The 25,634-nt window shown below is 40.0% G+C and overlaps 1 protein-coding gene across 2 annotated transcripts in view; it reads right to left on the bottom strand.

Annotated features, from left to right (window-relative positions):
* LOC122061624 (NF-X1-type zinc finger protein NFXL2) overlaps positions 1–25,634 on the bottom strand; it is a 50,938-nt gene that overhangs the window by 23,754 nt on the left and 1,550 nt on the right. The window contains exons 3-9 of one of the 2 annotated variants that reach the window (XM_042625013.1): positions 25,528–25,583; positions 23,607–23,673; positions 10,069–10,161; positions 2,112–2,197; positions 1,829–1,991; positions 1,511–1,681; positions 1,092–1,306 (exon numbers count right to left, since the gene is read on the bottom strand). In XM_042625013.1, coding sequence (XP_042480947.1) covers positions 1,092–1,306; positions 1,511–1,681; positions 1,829–1,991; positions 2,112–2,197; positions 10,069–10,161; positions 23,607–23,673; positions 25,528–25,583 — 851 coding nt within the window. The remainder of the gene's footprint in view (positions 1–1,091; positions 1,307–1,510; positions 1,682–1,828; positions 1,992–2,111; positions 2,198–10,068; positions 10,162–23,606; positions 23,674–25,527; positions 25,584–25,634) is intronic. The other variant, XM_042625014.1, reaches the window with a different exon arrangement.

The raw sequence follows: 25,634 nt of genomic DNA, 5'->3' as shown, positions 1-25,634 counted from the left end.
CTCCCGAGAGTAAATAAACCAAATTTGCTAGTTTTGACCTGGAATCTCGCACCACGTACCATAGATGTATCAATCCACTCCATGCACACCATGTGGTTCTGTTATCTCATCGAAGACACCAAATGTTGCCACCTAGCCACTTCTGGCCATGTCACCTAAACTGACCACATCATCACCGCCACGTGGCCGAGGTTGCCAACAAGGACAACCATAAAAAACAGTTCCAAGCTAGGCATGGGTGATATTTATGCTCCAGCTTGAGGGGGAGTATTATGAGTTATGTGCCGAAGTGGGAAATCCTGGGATAACTTATATCGCTTAGCCCGTTAGGGTCTTATGTATGTTATAAATTAAGGGTATTCTTGTAAATTTAATGTTTTTTTGCTACAAATAAAAGGGTTACTGCTACTGATTTGGTGTCTAGCTATTCTCTCCAAACAGTAGCTTATTCCTCTTTGTTCTTTTGTTCTTTTGTTCTTTTGTTCTTTGTTCTTTTCTTGTCTTGTTCCCTTCTTCTTCGAGATAGTACTGCAGGTTGTTCTATATCTGAAACTGTCACAAGAATGAATATTGCTGCTGGTCTTTCATGAGGCTCCCTCAAAAGGCTTTGGCAAATCTGTACTTTCTCGGTTCCCATCCCAAAGGTCATCAGGGTATGTGATGGGATCACTTTTTGACAACTAGTACTATATAATTCAAGGAGATTACTAATTGATTGGGTTTTTTTACTTTTTTATATAGGAGATTCGCATGATCACCTCCATGCAGGTTTCTTCTTTGGGCTATGCAGGGGGTGCCTCGCCCTCATTTTCCTTTGTTTTGTTTGTGTCATATACAACATATAGTCTGAAATTTTCCAGAACATAAAATAAAAGAAAATCCTACTTCTGGACCCAGCCCAAGACTGAGTTTAAGAAAATTACAATATTTCCACTATTCTAAACAGGTAAAATATGAAATTACAAATACAGCCAGGGGGGGACACCAATGAACTCCATGCTGACTATATGGGACCCACTACCTCCCAAGCCCCAACAAGGCCCCATATCATCAGCAGGTACCAAATATAAGATGAAACGTTGATGATTTACCTATGGCAGGGTCCACCACATGAACGTACATTCATTTGTTCCTTTTCACGCAAGCTGTTGTAATATGTGCACTCAAAAACATGGACCATGGAACCACAGTGACATGATCGTTTAATAAGAGCTTTACAAGGGGAGCAATCACCGACATGACATGGTAGCGGGCAAGGATGTGGGCATGCAGGCTTCCTTTCCTGAATGAAGAAAATAAATTGCAGCTGCAACTTACAAATTCCAGAAGATAATACTTTCATATAGCCCAAATACATTGGTATCAAGTTCCAGTTATTCCTCAACATACCCCAATTCAGGGGATGGAGAAAAGGAAGAACTGGCCAAAAAGAAAAATCAAATAGAAGTGGGGTGAGGGCGGAATCAACAGCATTATCACCAGGATTGACAAAATAATATAATCAACAAACCTTTTGGCAAGGAAGATTACATTCCTCACAGGACTCGCTCCTTTCACGCAGACCCAATATTGACTGGCCCTTCAGAGCATGGCAAGGCTTAGTGCAATAATGATTGCCACAGTGAAGAAGGTTCCCGCACAAATTTTGACAGGCAAATGCTTTTCTATCCGAGCAGACCATCTGAAAAAAAAAATTTAATCTACTTGCAAGTTGCAAGGTGAACTGAATAAATGTCTATATATTAAGACCTCTCTCCTAGCCCCAATCCCCCCCCCCAAAAAAACAGAAAAGAAAGAAAGGGATCGATTTTCTGAAAATATTGCAAACCATCTTCTCTTCTCCAATATGTTGACCAAGACAGGGCCTCCAAACGAGTTCTGGACAAGGAGGACATGATGACCCAGGGGAACTTCCAGTCGGCTGATTTGGCTTCTTTTTCTTCGGTTTCAATGTAAACTCTGGGTTGGGAGCGGGTTTAGGGCCATGGCACCTGAACATAAAGACAAATACTAGATTGTAGAGAAGCAACACCACCTGGAAATATGAAATTATGCTTAAAGCATGTTGAATGGTATTCATGAACTGGAAAATCTTGCAACAACCGCCAAACCTTAATTTACAGTTATGGCCGCATGGATACTCTTCCTCACACAGCAGCCGACATGGAGGGCAAGCTCCATAATGGCATTTATGTGGCTGAAAAAAAAAAAAAAAATGGAAAGACAAAATGATTGGTGGAGTCTTCCTTCCACTGAGGCATGCAATTATTACGCATAAAATGTCAATAATTTTTTGTAAATTTAAATCAGCCATACACATCGATAAAAAGATATCAAACACAAGAGAATCACAAACCCGCCAGGTACAAGAAGGATATATTTGGGTAAGCTTCTTGGCTTTTGCTTATGGGGTTCTGAAAGCTCAGCTTCCAAAGACGAAAAGGTGGATTCAACAGAAATAATTGGTTTGGAATCTTTATCACCCAACTAGAGAGAAGCCTGGAAACCTGCCCCCCTATCCGCGCTTCTGGCACAAAGTGATGGTAATCATTCCAAACCAAGCCCTGTGGTTGGATCCACCTTCTCGGCCTCTGGAAGCCCACACAGAAGCTTTTTCAAACATGCACCAAGTCATTTGTTACAAGTAACATCCAGAAAAATGCAGCTATCATTTAGTCACACAAGCATTTCCATGCCATGATTCTGAAATGAACCTGCACACCCAACATTTGCAGATATGTAAATGATGAGATCATTCAAAACACATACTGCAAAAGTCCTGTATTTACTTTCATGCTTCCTAACATAGACAATGGTGACACCTTTTTTTTTTGGCTAAGTATAAATGATGACATCATTGTTTATTTATCTTCACACATAGACAAGAAAATGGGTTAAACACACTCAGCAAGTTAACATACACTTTACAATAGGAGTCAAAGCAACGACCACAACTATTTTCTCCCCCACCCCATCCTTCTGTACTACAGCAGGTAACGACAAAAAAGATGAGTTAATATGATATTGCCCTCCCCCTCGAGTTGACAGGAAAGTTCCTCTGAATCAATCACTGCTGCTTTGGAGTTTAAGGCAGAAGTGTATTGTGAGCCTTTTACCAGGATCATTTTCAGAGATTCATGTAGTCTTCATCAACAAGATCAGCATCTAAGTAGCTCATAAGAAGCAACTGATGATAACTTAGTCACCCTAGTAAATTTTGTTCATCAAGATTGGAGGCCTATGATCGCACCTAGAGCCACATCAGACATGATCATACCCCATTGGCAGCGTCCTTCATCACCCAAGGCAGGACAAAGATGAAATTTAGAGGATTCTCTTTGGGTAGTCCAGGCCTATAGAGCATTTAAAGGTCCATCAGATTAATTGATGAAAAAGTTACTGCTTAATTAGGGACTGGACTCTAGCAGAGTGGAATTACTTCTGTTAAAAGTTCAGTTGGAGTACATGCACATCAAAGGTGAAGGAGGAAGGTTTCAGCAAACCTTTAAAGTTGTGGGTTACGGGCCCACAAAGTAAAACCACAAATTACTCAAGGGTCTCTAAAATAGCGAGAATGTGTGGAACACCAAAAGAACAAAGGGAAAGTAAGAAAGAATTCCAATTCTAGCGTGTAGTGATAAAAGGCAAGGGTAGAATTTGAGGAGAAATAGCTAGGAGAGGCCGGGTTAACGTCAAATCCAAATCACATGGAACTCTGCAGAAGGCAACAAAATAGGATTAGCAAGTGTACCAGTTGGGAGAAAATGGCATTGTCATCAGTTGTGATGTAGACAAGTACTATTGCAAGCCCAACAAGAACTAGGCCCATGGTTCTTCCACTGTCTTTTGGGCCAGGCCAGACCAAGCCCATGATCTGGGTGTTAGCTAGTTCACTCAAAACCAGAATCGTGGGGGATGTAGTTAGTAGTTACTATTACGAGATATATATAGACACTACTTATATTTTAGTTATTTCTTTCCTTTTAATTAAGTAGCTTACTGTACAAGGTTAGTACCATGCATGGTACTCTTTTTTGGTACTTTCCAATTTCAATTTGAAGTGCTACAGCACTCTATGTACTTGTAAGGGCTTCAAGCTTATACCCATGATTTATCGGTGAATGAAAAACTAGGTTTTGTTAGCCATGAATGATGTAAGATGCAGTGATAGGTGAGAATCCTATTAGGTTAGTGGGAGACTGACCAAGGCCATAGGTGAGAAGCCTTGGTCATATCCCCCTTTTCTTCCCCCTTCTTTTCTATCCTACTTCATACTAAGGGTTAGCCGGGAGACCGAGGTTCTTACCGGGACTGGCTGACTCCTGCCTACAACGAGCTTGTATTCCTGAGGCCCAACGTACAGGGTAGGGAATACCACCTATGTTGCGTAGCACTATACCCATTATGATCAGACTTGGTAATGGACTACGGAGTAATGTAATTTAATAAACGGATTCATGAGCATCATTTATCTGTGTGGCATACATTGCATCATATGTACTGCGTGTGCTTGCTTGCCCCACCCCCTCACTGAGCATGACGTGCTCACCCCTTTACTTTGATCCGCTAGATGACGAAGGCAGTGTTTTGCCGACTTCCAGCACTGATTATAAGGCAATGGCCATGGATCACATGGCCCATATACAAGAAGATGAACTTGACCATGGACCCGCTTGTGACTGTGACGACTGCATTCATCTGAGAAACACCCGAGACATCTTCCACTGTTAATGTTGTTGTTTGATCAATAGATAGAAGACTGTTCCATCAATACCCAACAGAAGCTGCTATTTAAGATTCAACTCCAACCCTGAGGCACTGTGGTGTTGATATTCTACTGCATAAATCTTCAAGCCCCTGCAACTCAAGTTCTAACCATCAACCTCATCCCAAACTTTGGGAGTGCATTAGTCTTCCCAGACCCCCCTTCGTAGCAGTTCCAGACAAATTTCTTGTGAGTTGCTATTTTCTTCCTATAGTTTCTAATTTTGTTCATGAGTCATTGCACCACATCCAACCATCAGTTCTTGATTTTCTGATGACTTTATAGAGTATCACAGCCCCTTCCCTTGATAGGTATTTGGGCTCCAATTGTGGTGTCAATTGGTTGTTACTGATGGTTTACTGTTTAGCCATTAGTTTCTATTTTGAGCTTTGATCGGTAACTTCTGTTCAAGTCATTAGTTGGGGAAGATAATTAAAGGGTATCATATAGTAACTGAGACCTAATGTTGCTATCAATTTGAGGATATCCTACCCAGGGGTTTATGAGTTTCATATAGTTTCTAAATTTGACAGTAAGCTACCATACACTGTAGGCCCGCTGTGGTTGCCAATCCAACCATTGGATTGTGTTCATACTTTGTCGGTGTATTACTGTTATTGTATCCTTGCTATTGACTCAATTTTAGGTCTGATCTGACCTCTGTAATTGCTGTTATCAAGGACCCTATATTGCTGATTTTCTATACATCAGTACCCATTAATCCTGCTTGTGGATCAGGTGTTTGTTTACTATTTTACTAAACCTAGCCCTATCAAATTGATTTTCTATACATCAGTACCCAACTACCCATTATTCCTGCTTGTGGATCAGGTGTTTGTTTACTATTTACTGAACCTAGCTGATGTAGATAAGTCACTTGGGCTTATTTTATTGCAAATTAGCCTTGGGTTGTGTTATGTATGTGTTGGGCCTTTGATCCCATGAGTTTTCTTTGAAATGGGCACTTTAATAGGCCTAAAATATGGGTAGAAGATAAGAAAACGGGATTTTATTCATTAGTTTAATTAGTTGTTATTTAATTTAATAAAGGCTCATTAGGCCATTAGTTGGTTGTAAAGTCCTATATGGACTATTAGTTTGTTAGTCATACTCCATGTTGGAGTCATAAAGTCAAGTCCTAGTCTTATTTTGAATTCCTAGTTGTAGTAGGAGTGTCTAGTCCTATTGGGAAACTAGCTCCTAGATGTAGTAGGAGTGTCTAGTCCTATTGAGAAACTAGCTGCTAGTATTAGTATGATTGTAAACTTCCCCTCTATAAATAGAGAGGCATATGTACTATTATTGGACAGATTTGAATGAAAGAAAGTTTGCATTTATAAAAGAAAGTTTGCAACTAAATGCTTAGAGCAGCTGAGATAGCTATGGGTGAGAAGCCCAGGCTGAGATAGCCACTTCCTTTATTCTCTTTCACCCTTCTCAACCCCCCATCCGTTTTATTCTTCTTTTTTTATTTTATTTGTTGTATCATTCAAGAGGTATAATTCAGATTCTGATAAAAGTCTCCAGAAATCAAAACCAATCAGCAATCCTAGTGGGAATAGGAGAGTGATCGATCTCCTCTCTTTCTCTCTTCTGTACTCTGTTCAGCCAGGTATTCAATCAGGGTATTTCAGGCCTCATAAGGGTCCCACGATCCTTACCTAGTCACTGTTGGAAGCATTCAGCTGCTGTTCTTAAAGGTTCTTCTCAGTTTTCTCTCATAGGTCAGAAAATCAAGAAAGCTTGTAACTTCACAACCAGCCGTCAGAAAATCAAGAAAGCTTGTAACTCTCAACTTTTGTGGTTTTTGTACCCCCCTAGGGACTATCTACGCCCAAGAGTGCAACTCAATCGGACTCCTACAGCCCTGGCCGCACCTCTCTCTCTCCAGCTCTATAACAAGTCTTTCTCTCTCTTATCAGGTTAGGTTTTGGGCTGGTTTTGCTCCTATATGGGTATTGTATCCTTGGGGATTTATTTGATGGTATTATTTCTTTGTTTCTTACTCCTATTTGTATTGTTTGGGGTTATAAACTGTGGAGTTAGTTATTTGTAATCTACTCCTGCATTAAGTGGTATCAGAGCTACAGTTAAAGAAAGCTCCAAACAATCTATCAGGGCCTAACCGAAGATGGTTCTATCAGTTCGTTACTTCGCTGGACAAAGGGATACATTCTACATCCTTGATTGGTTAGATTCTCTGGAGGAATATTTTGACTACTATAACTTGACAGAGACACAAAAGCTTCAAGTTGTTTGCTTCCGGTTGATTGGTCATGCTAGAGATTGGTGGAGAGTCCATGAAAAGCGACTCCGAGTTCGAGGACATGAGCCTAGGACTTGGGAAGAGATGAAGTACGAGTTAGTGACACAATACCGCCCTGTATATTTCCAAAGAAGGCTCTTCCCTCCACAGGATTCCCATCAGAATACATCTACTGCTAACCAATCTAATGATCAGCCACATTATTTTCATAAGAAATTCCTTGAATGGATGCGTGAATTGGATATGTATTTTGACAACTACAACTTAACAGAGACACAAAAACGCCAATATGCATATTCCCAGATGAGTGATTGTGTTCAAATGCAATGGAAAATCCGTGAAAGACAACTTCAAGCTCAAGAATGTAAACCTAGAACGTGGGACGAGATGCAGTATAAGTTGGCAGGCATGTACCTATCTGAGCATGAACGAAACATGTACTTCCTTCCACCAGATGTCCAAAAGCCACCCACACTTGACAATAATATGAAGGAATCATCGGCCTCTATTGCAAATGAGCAACAAGAGAAGACACCTCTAACCAGTGAACGAGAGTCAAAAGTTGAGGTTTGTGTTAAAAATTTTCTAGCCATTCCTATTGTTGAGAAAGAACTAGTCATTGATGTTCCCATCAACGAGACTCATGTGGGAGATGTAGAAAGCAACAAGGTTGCCACAATGGACAATGAGGTTGAGACTAGGGAACTTGACACTACAACAACTGTGATGATTGGGAACAGCCAAGAGGAAGATCCTAAGGTGTTCAAGAATGAAGCTGTGTTTGAACCATCAATGGAACCGATTAGGAGCCACCAGGTAGATGAACCAAAAGAGTTTTATGTTGCATTAAAGTTAGAAGAGATCAAAGGTGCATATGTAGATGACCCTATGGATACATCCGAAGATGTTGAAGTTGAACATGTGGAGTTTGTCATCCCATTAAAGTATCTTAAAGATCGAGCTCCTCACATTCTAGACTACATCTTTATCATTAAAGAGCTACCTGAATTTTTCTACGGCTTGAAGAGGGACGTGCACCATGATATAATCACCCTCACACTTTACAAAATTCGAGGACGAATTTTTTCTAAGAGAGGGCGAGTTGATATAGATAAGTCACTTGGGCTTATTTTATTGCAAATAACCTTGGGTTGTGTCATGTATGTGTTGGGCCTTTGATCCCATGAGTTTTCTTTGAAATGAGCCACTTTAATAAACCTAAAATATTGGTAGAAGGTAGGAAAACGGGATTTTATTCATTAGTTTAATTAGTTGTTATTTAATTTAATAAAGGCCCATTAGGCCATTAGTTGGTTGTAAAGTCCTATATGGACTATTAGTTTGTTAGTCATACTCCATGTTGGAGTCATAAAGTCAAGTCCTAGTCTTATTTTGAATTCCTAGTTGTAGTAGGAGTATCTAGTCCTATTGGGAAACTAGCTCCTAGTTGTAGTAGAAGTGTCTAGTCCTATTGGGAAACTAGCTCCTAGTTGTAGTAGGATTGTCTAGTCCTATTGGGAAACTAGTTCCTAGTATTAGTATGATTGTAAACTTCCCCTCTATAAATAGAGAGGCATATGTACCATTATTGGATGGATTTGAATGAAAGAAAGTTTGCATTTATAAAAGAAAGTTTGCAACTAAATGTTTAGAGCAGCTGAGATAGCTGTGGATGAGAAGCCTAGGCTGAGATAGCCACTTCCTTTATTCTCTTTCACCCTTCTCAACCCCCCATTCGTTTTATTCTTCTTTTTTTATTTTATTTGTTGTAACATTCAAGAGGTATAATTCAGATTCTGATAAAAGTCTCCAGAAATCAGAACCAATCAGCAATCCTAGTGGGAATAGGAAAGTGATCGATCTCTTCTCTTTCTCTCTTCTGTACTCTGTTCAGCCAGGTATTCAATTAGGATATTCCAGACCTCATAAGGGTCCCACGATCCTTACCTAGTCACTGTTGGAAGCATTCAGCTGCTGTTCTTAAAGGTTCTTCTCAGTTTTCTCTCATAGGTCAAAAAATCAAGAAAGCTTGTAACTTCACAACCAGCCGTCAGAATCCTCTCAACTTTGGGGGTTTTTGTACCCTTCCTAAGGACTATCTACGCCCAAGAGTGCAACTCAATCGGACTCCTACAGCCCTGGCCGCACCTCTCTCTCTCCAGCTCTATAACAAGTCTTTCTCTCTCTTATCGAGTTAGGTTTTGGGCTGATTTTGCTCCTATATGGATATTGTATCCTTGGGGATTTATTTGATGGTATTATTTCTTTGTTTCTTACTCCTATTTGTATTGTTTGGGGTTATAAACTGCGGAGTTAGTTACTTGTAATCTACTCCTGCATTATTAGCCCTATCAAATTGAAGTGGGTTATTCTTCATGGACAGAGTTCACTGAAATAAAACAATTCCTGGGTTGACATATCAATCAGTAAAATAATAATAATAATAATAAGATGAATTAATAAAATTTTAAGAATCCTAATCGGATTCTAGCTATAAAACATATTCTGATATAATGAATAATCAAGAAGTCAATGAAACAGATCAAGAACATGTGAAATTGCTGAGCTAGTAGCATACAGAAACAAAGAATCAAAAGCAAGAAATGAATTTGAAACCTCAACAGCATCACATTATTAACCATCTGTGTATTAAGGACAATTGCATACGTTGTTTTTTGGCTGTGCCCACACCTGTTGGATACCAATACAAGTATCCACACAACCAATTTCATTACTTTTTTGGAATCCAAGCCCTTGAAATGCAGAACTTGCATCCTGCATTCCTGCCTGGACTTCTCATGGCAATGGAATCCAAGCCCTTTAACTGGGATGGCAAGCAAATTAGAAAAACAAGCCATTCTCCACTTTGAATCTCTTTCAGATATAGCATTCCTTTGCAAAAAAGTAGCTTCAGACTGCTTGAGTTTTGTGATTTGTAGTCATAGGGAATTCAGTCTGCCAGTCTCCCTCCTTGAGGGCTCTACTCCATCATTTCTTGATATATCATTATTTATCTAAAAACATAAAAATCAAGTACCTTGCAATTTGATCTATGCCTGCATAAAGGAGATATAGAGCAAGGTTTGGGACATCTAGGAGGCTTTTGTTCCACTTCAGTCCCACATGGAACCTAACAAGGAATGAATGTTAAAGATGCATAAGTGCTACATGAAGTACATGAAGTATGGCTAGGTAGAAACTATAGTAATGAAACAATTTCAAGATCATTTTATAAAAACAAATACTTCAAAAACAAGCAACAATTAACTTCAGGTAAAATGCATGAACACCTTGTCAATGAAGTGAGAATGTGCCAATTTATACCATAGAATCATTACAATAAACAAGCTCAATTCAACAAGAACGCCATCTTAACAAAGGATACATATGGCCAGACTATTGTATTACCAAAAAAAGAAATATGCCAGAGTTGTTAGTTTTGTACTGTACATAATCAAGTATCGTATCGTATTGGGCCTTATTAGCCAATATGTTTTGGTATCAGAAGGCCTCAATATGATACGGTCCAAATACAATACCCTTACAAAATATTTGTATCAACGTATGGTCAATAGCCATCGATACGCTCCACCATAGTTGTCACGGCGCCAAGGCGAACTAAGGTGGTGGAGGGTTGTCTAAGCGCTTAGGCGAGAAGGCATCCGCCTTAAGGCGAACAAGTGTTATTTTTTATTTTTCCTATTTTCTAACATTATTTAGTAAGTTATATATACATTGTATCATAAAAAATCAAGATTAAGCCACATCAAATCATTAAAAATCAACATTTAGCCACATCAAATCATTAAAAAATTAACATTAAGTCATATTAAGTTATAAAAAATTAACATTTAGACAAATGTTCTTATTCTATAATAAGTTTGACTGGTCAAATGATTTTATTTTTACATGAGACTTTTTGTATTAGTAATAACATAAAACCAGCTTTCTAACAAGTCTAAGATTACTTAAATCTGAGTTGCAATGACAAAGTTATGCTTTGGCAAAACTTATTTTTAAGTGCGCGAATACTGTTAGAATGAAAATAATTTTATGGATATCAAAACAAAATATTATTTTACCGGACTTTTGGTTTTTAGCAATGTTTTAACATGATAGAATTTATAAAATTTTCATAATTGAGAAAAACCTCAGCATTTAAAAGTTAAAAATCGCCCCTATAACCAAAATCCAGTTTTTGTTCTTGGACTAGGGAGTTGACTTTTTATCCTTTTGGTATTTGATTTTTAAACTATTTTTATTGGATTCAAATAGGGGGTATTTGCTTATTTATGAATAATATCTTAAGTAAATGATCACTTACTTAGATGATATTTGGCATAAATAAGTGTCAAAATGCAAGGCGACTATCGCCTAGGCCCCAGGCAAACCGCCTGGACGCCTAGTCGTGGCCTAAGCGTCGTCTTGGCGACTCCTTGACAACTATTCGCTCGACACGTCTTATATATTGCAGAACATGACCCACGACTGCAAAAAACTTACCAAGAGCTCCTGTAAGGCATTCTAATCGTTTTTTTTTTTTTTTAAATCATATTTTTTTCTGTTTTTTCTGACTCCTTGCTGAAGTGTAAATTTCAAGTTCATTTCGGAATTAAACAGCATACAATCAAGGATTGAAACCAGGTCTGCACAAGAACATGTATCTCTGATGTAGATACGCACCCATGGAGCGATCCATACCCATCTGGGTATCCAGTGAGAGATGAACCGGACCCATATTGAGTCTTTGGCTAATAGAATATTTTAGGATTTTTATTTTCATGCAATCTTTTAATTTTTGGTAACTTATGTAGGAGATAGCTACTAGGATTTAGTTTCCAATTACTTTGAGTTTCCAAATTAGAGCAGGTTTTCTTTGATGTTGGTTTTCTTTTACTATTTAAATGCATGCAATGCTCAATTAGAGAACAGATTGAGAAGATGAATTAATTTGAATGTTTTCCTGAGGGCTATTCTTCTCCCCCCCCCCCTTTCTTTGTGCGACTTCTCTCCCTCTCCCCGGCAACTCTGAGTTCATCTCAAAGACTCTTCCCTATCCCTACCGGCCCTCCATCAATTGGTATCAGAGCCAAAGGATTCCAATTCCCTCCCTCCCATCTCTTCTTCCCTCTCCATTCTTTGTTTTGGTCCCTACCGTGACTGAGAATAGGCAAAAAAAAAAGAGAGAGGAACGAGAATTGGACCCCTTTCTTTCAACCAAACCATTATTGCAGCAAACCCCTTCGTTACCCCTCTCCCATAGTAGCCCTAAGCACCCTTGCTACCTTCATCGCAGGGTTTCAGAAGTAAATAAAAAAATATATAAAAAAAAAAAGAGAAATCTTTCGAAACCTCCCTGTTTTAGGGTTCCGTCGAGTGAAAAAAAAAAGGGGAGCGCAGCAGAGAGACAGCGAAACAGAAAACAGAAGAAGAAGAAGAAGGAGAAGAGAAGGTGAGAAGAGAGAGAACAAAACAGAAAGTAAAAGAAAAAGAGAAGAAGAAGAAGAGGAGAAGCAAGAGACAAGATCGAACCAAAAGAAAAAGAGAGGAATCGTACATGGTTGTGGACCCCCTCCTTCGACGTCATCGGCTCCCTGGAAGTCATCCCCTTCCTTTTGTTGGCCCTCCTCTGTTGCAGCGGTGCAGCCCAGCCTTCATTGTTTCCCTTGGTGACAGAGCAGAGATCCCTCGTTGGTTCTCCATCTCCGAGAGGGCAGCAAACCTTCCTTTTTTTCTTTGTCGTTTTCTCTTGCCATAGTGGGTCCATAGTTATTCCAGAGAACAAATTTGGTCAATGGATCTAGATCTATTATTGGATATTTGTCAACAGATGCAATGGTACGACAGAAGCTTGATGAGATTCTATGACACTACAAGGACATCAAAGAACTAGCATTTGTCATATCTGATTGTATGCACTCTACCTTCAACTACGTGAGCTCAGCCATTGAGCAACAGGTAGACGAGCCAGAAGATGGGTCACCAAAGGTGGAAGATGAAATGGCATCATTGGCAGTTGAAGATCAACTTGTGGAAAAATTTAAATAGGTTGAACTCTTCAGCAAACCAATCGATTTTATTTTTCCAAATCACTACTTCACCTATGAACTTCGCGTCGTGGATTTCATAGCATTCAATCATGGTTTTGATAGTGATTTCATACAAGCAATGATGGATAATGATCACTTGGTATTGATTCTCCCGTTCTACAAAACTCATGGACGAGTTTTTCTCAACATCGGGGGAATTGATGTAGATACGGACCCATGGAGCGATCTATACCCATTTGGGTATCCAGAGAGAGATGAACCAGACCCATATTGAGTCTTTGGCTAGTAGGATATTTTAGGATTTTTATTTTCATGCAATCTTTTAATTTTTGGTAACTTAGGTAGGAGATAGCTACTAGGATTTAGTTTTCAATTACTCTGAGTTTCCAAATTAGAGGTTTCCTTTAATGTTAGTTTTCTATTACTATTTAAATGCATGTAATGCTCAATTAGAGAACAGATTGAGATGATGAATTAAATTTGAATGTTTGCCTGAGGACTATTCTTCTTCCCCCACCCTCTTTGTGCAACTTCTCTCCCTCTCCCCTGCAACTCTAAGTTCATCTCAGAGATTCTTCCCTATTCCTATTGACCCTCCATCAACCTCTCAAAATTTCAAAAACATCTTTTTATTTTTTATTTTTTATTTTTATTTTTTGTGCAATAAATCACTAGATTAGTACAAAATGACCAAAATTATTGCGTCAAACTAGGTTTTTTGCAAAGATTAGTGCATCTAAACCACACATCTTCCCCAAAACTGAAAATGACATCTTTTTTTGGTATTGGTACACATATGGAACCTCATCCTTTATACACAATCAATTGAATGCACTTGTCTCATCAAACTTTGTTATCCTTTTTATACATGATGATTATTTTAATTATTATTTATTTATGGTGTTTTATGCTTCAAAGCTGTATTTTGCATGTATCTTAAGCATTTCCATGCGTATCTAGTGTCTCCAATATGATACGTCTCTTAAAATCACCGTTCCGATACAAATATACAATACGTGAAACCAATATTTTTTTTTTATGACTAAACAAATAAATTACAAAGAAAGAAGAATATACAAGGGAAGAGTTGGGGCCTGGGGGAGAGGCTCACATCAAACCAACAAGATAACAACCCAAAAGCACACATGCTAAAAGAAGGCAACAACAAAGCTACTGGGGGGAGGGTGGAAGAATGATGGAGGAGGTCAGACCCCAAGATACAACAATAAGCATGTTCCTTATGGAATCCCTTACACTACGATGGAGGAGGGAAATAAGTTTGGAGCTAGCGTCGAAGTAGATGGCCTTCCAAATCTGATCGAAGGTCTTGGAATTAGATGTCCATCTACAAAGATTTTGCTCCATCCAAATATGAGAGATGGTGGCACAAAAAGCAAGCTTACCAACGGCGTCACGGATGGAGGAACCAACAAAGGTCATATCAATCAAGATCCATTCTCTACTGAGAGGGAGAGCAGCTCATCTTGAGGCCAGCAATTACTAAGAACCTCTTCCATACCATAAAGGAGAAGGGACAATGGAAGAAGACAAGATTGATATCTTCGAGACCATTCCACCAAAGACAGCAAGAGGGGAGGAACTTGAATGTGCCGGTAGATGAGGAAAGATTTGTAGGGAGGCAGTTGGAGATGGCTCGTCAAGCTGTAAAGCTATGACGAGGGATGTGACCTTTGAACCAGATAATGTTATGCCAAAGGGCAAGGGTGCTTTTGGATCTAATTTTGTCCCAGAGAGAAAAAGAGGAGAAAAGCCCTAAAGGGGAGAGAATCCAGGACATTTTATCATCTCTACCACGATGACCCGGATGGAGGGGGAGGGCTGACCAGATGACAGCGAGAGGAGGAGAGGGAGGGGGGACCAAGAGTCATTGGAAAAGATTGAGTCAATCATGGCATTTCTGTTCAGACCCGAAGAGAAAATGTTTCTGGGGGTAAGGATAAAAAGGAGCACTCCAAAAGGGAGCCAAGGGTCAAGCCAAAGGGAGGTCTTGGTACCATCCCCAATGGAATTGGAGAAGAGGCCAAGGGCAGTGGATCGAAGGTTGAGGAGATTGCGCCACACCCAAAAGGCATTAGGGACCCTGGGGATCCAGAAAGAGTCCTGCTTAAGGAGGTAAGATTGGACCCAAGCAACCCAAACTGTTTTGATTGGTCACAATTTTCCAAATAACCTTGAGGCTCCCCGCCGTGTTGACCTCTTTGATATGTCTCAGACCCAGACCTCCTTCAGATTTAGGAAGGCAGATAGAGGTCCAACAGATCGGATGAGTAACTTGGCCAAATCAATACCTTTCCAGAGGAAAGAGCAAAAGAGAGATTCAATAAATTTGATGGACGTGGGGAGGACAAAAACTCCAGACCAATAAAGATATATGGATTGAACAACAGATCTGGTAATCTCCAAGCGACCCGCATAAGAGAGGTGCCTTTCCAAAGCTGATACAATACTTTAACCTCTATGGTATTTAAGGGTACTCTTTGTGATTTTACTTTTCTTCAAAACCTTCAAAGGAATGGCAAACGTTGCACTTGAAACTAATAAATCTGAGGGATCTTATTTTCCCCTTCTCAAGAGGGGTGATGAAGTTGGACGATCGAGTTAATTGGGACTGATTTTATTTCATTCCTTTTCGAGTTAGCTTGGGATTCAAGTTTTACTTGAGTAGATCTTAGTTTCTAATTTAGAGTAGTTTCCCTTTTCAATTAGTTTCCTTTAATTGTCTTTTTTTTTCTTCCTTTATATTAGTCATGAAAGACGATGGAGATTTGAGTTTTGGAGTTGAATTGAATGAATGTTTCTGGTGACAATTGTAGCCGTAGACAAGCTCATCGATCTCCTTTGTGTTTGACCTACTTAGGCTAAGGCTTTGGTCGAAGGTTCTCCTCCCTTGGGAGACCCTAGCCCTTGATTCTCACCTCTAACAACTCAACCTATTGAAAGATTCAACCTATCTTCACATGTGAGATCCTATCGCCAGATTTAGTTGTTGGAGCCTTCCATAGCCTCATATCTGACTTCCTGGAATGATCAATGCTTGCATCTAATCTCTTATGGGCGACCCTATCCCAACTCCTTGCCATCTCGGGGTTTTCCCTGGGCTCCCTCCCGATGAAATACCTTGGCCTTTCTCTCATCTCGTCCAGACACTCTGCCCATCATTGCGCTCCCATCCTAGACTAGACCAGGAAAAAGCTCCAGCTATAGAAAGGAAAACTCATTTCTTATGTTGGTCGCCTTGTCCTCATCAAGTTAGTCCTCCAATCCCTGTACCTCTACTCGTCTAGCATCTTCTCCCTTCCCGCTACCATATCCAAAGCCATTGATTCTCTTCTTTCCTCCTACCTTTAGAAAGGAGCTGAATCATCCAAATTCCTACACCCCATCAATTGGTCTAAAGTCTGTTCCCCTAAGGTCGGAGGTGGCTTTAGCTTGAGATCTATCAAAGATACCAATTTTGTTGGCATCCTAAAGCTCATATGGAAAATTGCCTCCAAGCAACGTAGCCTCTAGGTCTCATGGATCTACTCTCCCCCCTAAAAAAATGATTTCCTTTGGTCTATCACCCCCTCCTCGGATGCCTCCTAGATCTGGTGCACAATTCTCAACTCCAGGCCTTTTGCGCTCCATGGCTTCTCCTATGCCATTGGGAATGGCTCCACCACCTCCCTTTGGCTTGACCCCTGGCACCCATCTGGTATCCTTGTCAACTTGGTCTCCCCTAGAGTCATCTAATCCTTTGGTGGGTTGCCCAGATTTGCTCCGATCTCCTCCATCCTCTCCACCAATGGTTGGTCCTCCCTCCTTCCTCCCTCCCTCAATAACCTCTGTGTTGGTGTACGATGTCTTGTATTCCATCACATTTTAACCCAGAGAGTATTGGTGCAGCGCCTCGACAGGAAGGACGGCGGTCCCGCTAGCTGGTTAGTGGACTGTGGGGTTTGCAAGGGGGCAGAGGCCCCCTTGCATAACAGGGGGTGTAGGCGCCCCCTGCTCGAATTTTTTATTTGAGGGCAATTGTGTACTTTCCAGATTAGGGTTTTTCGCTATATATTTGTAACGAGAGTTTCTTTCTCTGTAATGCAAGCAATACTGAGAGGTGTGAGGGACGAGCGCTATAACCCTATTCGCCATTGATAGTGAAGCAGGATCTCATCTCACCGGGGACATAGGCAATCTTGCCGAACCTCGTAAATCTATGTGCATTGCTTGTTCTTGTTTTTCCATTATCTTCTGCATCGTTTTAGGGTTGCGTTTCTACATTCTGGTCCTCCCTCCTGGCCATCATGGAAGGGAAGACAAGGTCCTTTGAACGCCCTCCCCTTTGGGTTCTTTTTCTTCTGTCTCTACTTGGGAATTCATTTGTATCAAGACCCCCTTGTTCCTTGCCATAAAATCTTTTGGTGCAAAGGCCACATTCTCCGCCACAGTTTCACTGTTTGGCGTGCTCTCTCCAACTGCCTCCCTACCCAGTCTTTCCTTATCTACCAGCACATCCAAGTCCCCCATCCTGCTACCTATGTTGGAATGGCACCGAAGATGCCGATCATCTCTTTTTCTCTTGCCCCTTCTCTTCTATTTGGAAGAAGTCTCTCAACTCGGTTTGGCCATCCCGTAAGACCATCCTCCCTTTGTCTAGAGAATGAATTTGGATTGACATGTCTTTTAGTGATTCTACTATATGTGACTCAGTAGGGAAGCTCACCTTTACAACCGCGACCAACCATATTTGGATGGAGCGTAATCTTCAAAGTTGGAATTCCAACTCTCGATCTTTTGAAAAGATTTGGAATTCCATCTACTTTGATATCAGCTCCAAACTTGGCTCTGTCTGTCACCGTTCGGTTAGCAAACCGCAAGGAATAGGCTCATTGTTGTCTCTTAGGGTCTCCCTCCTTCCATCATCCCCCACCCAACACAACTCGATGTTTCCCCTCTTTAGTTAGGCCCCCTGGCCTTTGATGGCTCCATTGGCCTTGTCATTCTTTGGCTCTCTCTCCCCCCTTCTCCTTTGTATTTTTTTCCTCTTGGTAATGAATTATTTAGTCATCCTTAAAAAATAAAAATAAAAATAAAAAATGCTTGCATCTAATAGGGACGTGAGTTACAAACTTGCTCTTCCAGTTTCAGCTTGGTTGGGTGTTTGATAGTTGAGTTTCTTCACCTGGAGCTGAGAGACATCCATCGCTGGTTCGATTTCTGAAGGTTGAAGAAGGACCACTCTTCTTCTTATTTGTTGATGAAGGCATAATTTCTGGTATTTTCATAAAAGCCCTCATGTCCATAGAATAATTATATTTCATCTCCTCTTCAGTTAATTTACAGATAAGCCCTCTTTTCCAAACTAAAATTACTGTTTACCCCAAACTCTTTTAATCCTTTTCATAAGGGCTCTAATTGTGCTGAGAATTTACAAGATTGCCACTCAACCATAAATTTGAGTTATCTATCAATCTTGTGGGCCCATTAGCGATCCGATTCCCGTTTTTGGAACCCAGATCCACATCAAGGGGGAATCAGAAAATCATAGAATCTACAAAAGGGAATATCTTACAGCCCTAACATGACTATGACCATTATTATAAGTTCATCAGGGAGCTCTTCTTGCCCCATAACAAATTCATGAACCTTAAACAACTTAGATAAAAAAAATATTTCTATTGTGTCAGTCTCTCGGAGAAGTATATCAAAACACTGTGGTGGTTACCTGTATATAGGTCATTATGCAAATGGCTATAGGTATCCACCATTGAAGCATCTTAATGCATTTGTGGGATTAGTGAATAATTGTCCAAATGGCCAATCATGCCTCTGAAGACTTTATTTTAGCCCATAGTTGGGTTCTATAGACCTGGCGCTTCTATTGATGTAATGGACATCTTTTGTAAGCCTATATTTTGGGTCTTAATCCTGTACACAGGATTAAGCATGTAGTCTAAAAAGAGTCCATTTTAGTAGTATTTTATATATTATTTTTAGTCAGTGGCTTATGTTTTTTGGAGTCTTCTATAGCAGATATTTTATCAGTTTTAGATAGTTTTTATTTAACTTGAAGTAAAGAGGTGCAACTGGATTGTTGTGTCATCGATGTATTCCTTTAAAACTTATTGACTCATTCTATCCCTTTTCAATAAATAAGAGATTCGATGATCCAGCTTGACTACCATACCATCACTCTCCATTCCATCCTCCCCCTCCCCAATAAGTGAGATCATTCATTGCCTGATAGAAGTCTTCTATGAGTTGTTGGAGCCTTGAATGTTTGAAAAAATAGAAGGGGCCTTTACTTTAATACAAGCTTCAATTCGATTCGATTCTCCCTCGTTTCATATGGGAAAAAAGGGATCAGCATTTCGTTGCGTGGTTAGTCTATCTCTTGCCACTTCAATATTTAAGGGAAAATTTTATAGGACAACCATACGACTGACTATAATTTATGGTGCATGGTTTGAGGTCTCAGTTTCACCCAGGCTCAAACCGAGATCTCGGCGAAACCTGGTATTTTTTTACAGGAAAACTAGGGATGGGTTTTGGTGGTCATGTGGCCATATGACCAAGTGAGGTCCTGAAACTTGTCATCCAACCTATTTTATGCCTTCTAAACACAATGGAAACATTATATTTTTAAAAAATCAAACAAAAAATGATACATTGACTTCAGACCCTAGGTTGGTAGTCTACGTTGTATATAATCTCTACCCTAAGCTATTTTACACAATCGTTAGTACTACTAGAAAACATATAATTCAAATAAAACAACTTAAATAAGCATTAGGAATTAAAAGACATCAAATTATAAACCATTTAATAAATTGCGCATAATACATTGTCGAATCACATATTAAACAATAGTACAATACTAGTGAATGACTCATCTTATGCCCATCCTAGAGTCCTAGATTCCTAGTATTGAGACAATTGTCGGGCCAGATCATAACTACTATACTGATGCTGATGGCGAGTCAAGTTTTTCTCCAATTGAATCACAAAAGTTGGGTAAGATTTATTGTTGTTTAGCAACAACTCCTCTTGTTCCAAGCTTCTTTGGGTAAGATTTGGCCCAAAAAAATGTGCAAATAGGAGATGGGGGTAGTTTTTTTCACAAACAAGCCAAAAATAGCCAAGATATCTGAGACTGGGTCAGAACTAGTCGAGATAACCGAGATTTAGCCGAGACACCGAAACCTCAGTCAAGATACTGTATTATTTGCATCACGCATGTCGTTTTGTCTCGAGATCACTCGAAACTGAGATGTTTTCGAGATCTCAGTGAGATCTTGGACTACGGTATGGTGTGTAATGTTGGGCTGTTAAGAAACATCATATAGATAAACTCAGTTTAGCTAATATGATGATCTTGAAATGGATGTGTGGTAAAACTAGGAAGGATAAAATAAGAATAAACAAATTAGAGCTGATTTGGGAGTAGCTTCAGTACAAGATAAGTTGCGAGAAAGTCATTTGAGGTGGCATGGCCATGTACAACAAAGGTATTTAGATGCTCTAGTATAGAAGAGTCATTTGATTCAGATTGAAGGAGCTAAAAGAGCCAAGGGAAGACCAAAAATGACTCTGTGTGAAGTGGTGAGGAAGACATGCATAGCTTAGACCTTATAACAAGTATGACTTTGAATAAAGTTGATTGGAGGGTAAGGGTCCATGTAGCTAACCCCATTTAGTTGGGGCAAGGCTGAGTTGAGTTGAGTTGAGTTGAGCTGAAGGGATAGTTTTTATTTGGTTTAGAAGTCCTAGAGTCTGTTTATTTGGTCTTTCTACATAGGGTTGTAATCCTACACAAATTAATGGAATTTTGGAATGCAAATTAGTTTGATTTAGTTAATATTGAGGTTGTTGCCTCCCTCTCCTCATCCCCATAACTTCTCCCTTCCCCTCATCCTTGTGATTCCCTTTGTTTCCTTTCCTTGCAGCTCCATTGCTGGAAGTCTCTTTCCATCTTTAAAAGGAATACAAAAAAAAGACCACTGGTAGATCCTCTGATCAATCTACGTATCAAAGCCTAACATGGTCTGGAGACCTTTATTTTCATGACTAGAATTCTCTTTCCCAATAGAAGAACTATTGTTTTATTCATAGATAAAGGGTGAAGTGAAAAAGTTTCGTACTGAGGTATCATATGAGATCATCATTGAACCTGAAGGTGATGTTTTCATCCAATTTTCATTTTCTTCCTACTTTGATGGTGCTATATGTCATTTCTTTCTTCTAAACAAGTCATCATATTGGTCAATCATGGATCGAAGAACAAAAGGTTGTCCATGATCGTGAATGGAATTCATGTATGTTAAAGTCGTTCCCATCTACTACACAATATTGTCTTGAAATGGTTGCAACATGATAGCTCTTTAAAACCAGTTGAAACAACACCAACAGTGCAGCCACAAGAGGAATTGATTGATGGCCTGATGCCGATTTTTATGAGAGGTGCTGGATCGCCATCAAATCAAAGCTTGTATTCAAAAATGTCAATTGAGTGGAGATGATCCTCCGTTGTAAAAAACTCAAGGGCAAGTTTTTTCAAACAAGGCGGAAATAATGCAGTTCAAATCGTCTAATTGGCCAATCGAGCCTCGGAAGACTTATTATAGCCAATGGTTGGGTTCTGTAGATTTTGGGCTTCTTACTTTTGGGTTCATTGATGTAATGGGACTCTTTTACAAGCCCATATTTAGGGCCTTAATTCTGTACATGGGATTAAATATATAGATAAGATTTGTGTCTGTTAAGTAAGTTTAGTCTAGAAAGAATCCATTTTAGTAAAGTATTTGATGTCATATTGTTAATCAGTAGATTATGTTGTTTAGAGTCCTGTATAGCAAGTATCAGTTTCAACTGATTTTTGTTTAGCTAATCTGAAGGGATAGTTATTTATTTGGTCGAGTCCTAAAGTTAGTTTATTTGGCCCTTAACAGAGTTGTTGTAATCCTACATGAATTTATGGGATTTTGGAATCGAAAATTATTTTGATTTAGTTATGTAACAACTTCTCCCTTCCCCTCATAGGCTCATCCTTGCGGCCCTATTTCTAGCAGTCTCTTCCCTTCTATCTTGAAAAACAACCCACCATTAGAAGATCCTCTGATTGGTCCGCATTACTAAGTATTGGCCCCTTAATTACCTTTAACACACCCAAGAGCTTACAGGAAAGAGCAGAAATTGAGATAGCTGCTCCTGAGACAGCAACCACTATGGCAACTCACTATCCCCTCGGGATGCAAATACGATCTACACACCCAAAAGTTCGCAGGAAACAACAGAAATGGAGGTCGTTGCACCTGACACAGCAACCATGGTGGTACTCTCACAATCCCTCAGGATGCAGGTACAATCAGAATGAGAATCTGAAGAGGACCCATCCAAGTGCAAGCTCACTCAAGCAGTCTTTGGAAGTCTCCAAGAGGTCCAAGTTAGAGCATGGGTCTCCAGCTGAAATTGGATCCTCTGAGAGAAATGATTCTTGGTTCACAGAATCACAGGGTCATCACCAATCATGAACTTACAGTCTTGGTCTGGTCTAGTTTGGTTCTTTAGTTTGTTCACCCAGCTGTCAGTAGAATTTTTTACTCATCAAATTTAATTTTCTCATTGTAGTTACGCCCTTGGATTATGGGAGCATCAGCAAGTCTGTATCCTCAGTCGGTGGGACCCATGTGCTAATTTTGTCAAGTGGTTCGTTTATCCAACCGGGCTCATTATTGGGGTCCAAGTTTTGATCTTCATACATGCTCCCGATTCTTCACCGTTTCAAAATAGATGTTTCAGAGAGTGAATCAACAAGTTTGGGCCCTCCTGGGCCAAATTTCAACATTCCACAACAACACTCAGACACTATCACTTCCACAGCAAGAAAAAAAAATGACAAGCAAGAAACATTTATTGTATTGATTTTAACAAATATTGCACTTGCAGTACATATGTAATCTTTTCTAAAAAGGAATACACACACATGGTAATTATTATCAACTAAATCACTTTCCTCAAAGTAGTGACATGGAATAATCATCTGTTATAAGAAGCTAACCTTTTTTTTCCCCAGATAACCACACATTGAGAACTTATTGTGAGGACTTTGGGGGGTTTAAAACAAATACATATTAGTCCATGAAGCTATCAGAACATCTGTAACTCCAATAAAGTTTCCGATCTTCCCATCATTTGAAAAAAGGAACTTGCAGAGGGCAGTGGAACACAAGGGCCGAATGTTAAGTTAATCATGAATTACTATCAAGATTTATGTCTGGACTTACAAAGCCGTGCATAACGACATTAATTCTGCACAACCAACCCACCCAACCTTATCATGAGATCCGTGCAAAGAACCACAGCTTCAATAGAAAACTAAGAAACTTCCAAGAACTCTAAGCAGTGTTACAGATTTGAAAAAAATAACTAAAAAATTATCAACCCCAAACAATGCAGACAAGACAGAAAGATAGAACTAGCTGGCAAATGGCAAAAGCAACAAAATAGGGTAATATCACAAACTCACCTCAAAGTGTGTCTCCCCACAGAAACATGAAATAGTGACCATTATTGGGCAAGGAGCACAGGCACCTCTGCAAGAAATGCCAAATGAGTCAAATAAATAAATTTTAACAATCAAAATACATTGATGAACCAAATACGATAAAGATTAGGTTTGGCTAAAAGGTGGCACTACATATGCAACAAAAGCTTGATGGTTCATTTTTTCAGCTAATAACCATTGAAGTAACTGTATCCAATCTCAACTTTTCAATTACTTACCTGAGACTGGTTGAGACCATGATCTCTCTCTCCTCCCTTCCCTCTCCATCCCCCGTCCTGCCCTCTCCCCTCTGCCACCCCCGCAGTCCCTTCCCTAGCCCCTTCCCCTTCCCCTTCCCCACAGCCCCCTTCACGGCCTGCCATCTCTCCCCCTCCTTGCCTTCTCCCTCTCTCTTCCTTCCCCACTCCGTTCAGTTTTGGTTTTTAATGCTCTGATATGATTTGATTGCTTCATTCTCGTCCTGTTCTAATTGAATTCAGAATTTAGGATTTCAATATCCATAACCTAAAATGCCCTAAATACTCTGTATTTTATGATACTATGTGCCCCCCAATAATCTGTATTTTGAGCAGAGAAGAATATCGATTGAAATTGGCAAAATTTGCACCAAACCAGAAAGCATCTACAGACTACAGCTGCTAATTCGTGATGCAAATTAGCAAGCTGGGATTCAGGATAACCTATTGCCTCCACACTGACATCAAAGGCATTACGGATGGCAGCACGAGAAGGGTGGCCAGGGACAAGTGTTGCACGCCGCAGATCATCTGAAAAATATCCACAAGGCTCTTCTGTCTACTCCCTAGTTCTAATCCTGACAATCCAATAGGCCCATCACCACCCCAATTCGTTGAAGCATGTGGTTTCCTCTGGTCAACCTTTTTTTCCCCCTTCCCTTTCTGCAAATTAAACCCAGACAGCAATGAGAAGAATAATCTATTGACCCCTTCATCAGCTCGATTCACCTTCCTACTCTAGTTCCTCCCATCAATGAACTTCCGCCTTAATTACCCAAAAATAAAATATAAAAAAATCTACGTAGGAGCCTTTGTTCAAACCTCCAATTTTCTATAGAGAGCAAACGTGGCGATAGCTGGGGGTTCAGGTGCAAGAGTAGTAATGACTAATAAGAAAGGTGGGCTGGATCAGAACAGAGCTGTTCCTCTGAGAACCCATTAGAGTTCTTGCTTCCAGAAAAGTCTGTAAGCGAAGCATCCTCGACATGGCCGAACAGACCTCCAACAGCAGTCAAGGAGCCCTGAAAGGTCAGAGGAGAGGCAGAGGAGGGGGTGCTGCGGTAGTGGCAGTGGGTTCGCGGTGGAGGTAGAGGGCTGGGTAAACATTGGGGAGGGGCAAGTTCTAGGGAGGGCCGGAGGGGTGGGAGTGGGTGAGGGAGATGCATAAAAGTGGGTCAGGGAGGGATGCTTTGCAGAGTAGTGAGAGAGAGAGGCGGAGCGGCCATGACTCATGAGGCTTCACCGTGATAACCAGTAACCAGTTTGTGAGTGATAAATCACGGACGATTAATTAACAAACTTAACAGTTGAAGAACCAACAGGGTAATGGATAAACGAACTCTGAAGTCAAACATAGTGCATCAAATTGTAGGCAGTTATATGGTGAATATGAGTGACAATGGCTGGATCCTTTTTATTCTTTTTATTTCAGTCTGCATTATATTCTTAATATTTCAGTAAATGACAAATTTTATGAGTCACTACTTGGATCTAACTGAATCCCATCAATGTGGCCAGTCACACAGAAAAAGTATAGTACGAAACTCATATTCATGGCTGATCCAAAGCTAATGCTAGTGCAGACAAAAACACGTGACTCGCATGTGGAACCACGTAAAAGTGCAATGAAGACTGAAGAAAAGTACCTGTGGCATGGAGAAGGGCATTTATGGTTATTGCACCGCAGCTTCCTGCTACAAACCTGAAATTTTGAAATTTTAGTTCTTCTCAATAACAGTACCCACCCCCCCCC

The sequence above is a fragment of the Macadamia integrifolia genome, chromosome 14, assembly GCF_013358625.1.
Source record: "Macadamia integrifolia cultivar HAES 741 chromosome 14, SCU_Mint_v3, whole genome shotgun sequence".
Taxonomy (NCBI): Eukaryota; Viridiplantae; Streptophyta; class Magnoliopsida; order Proteales; family Proteaceae; genus Macadamia; species Macadamia integrifolia.
Note: the sequence above shows the minus strand (reverse complement) of the source record. Positions and strands in the feature narration are given on the sequence as shown.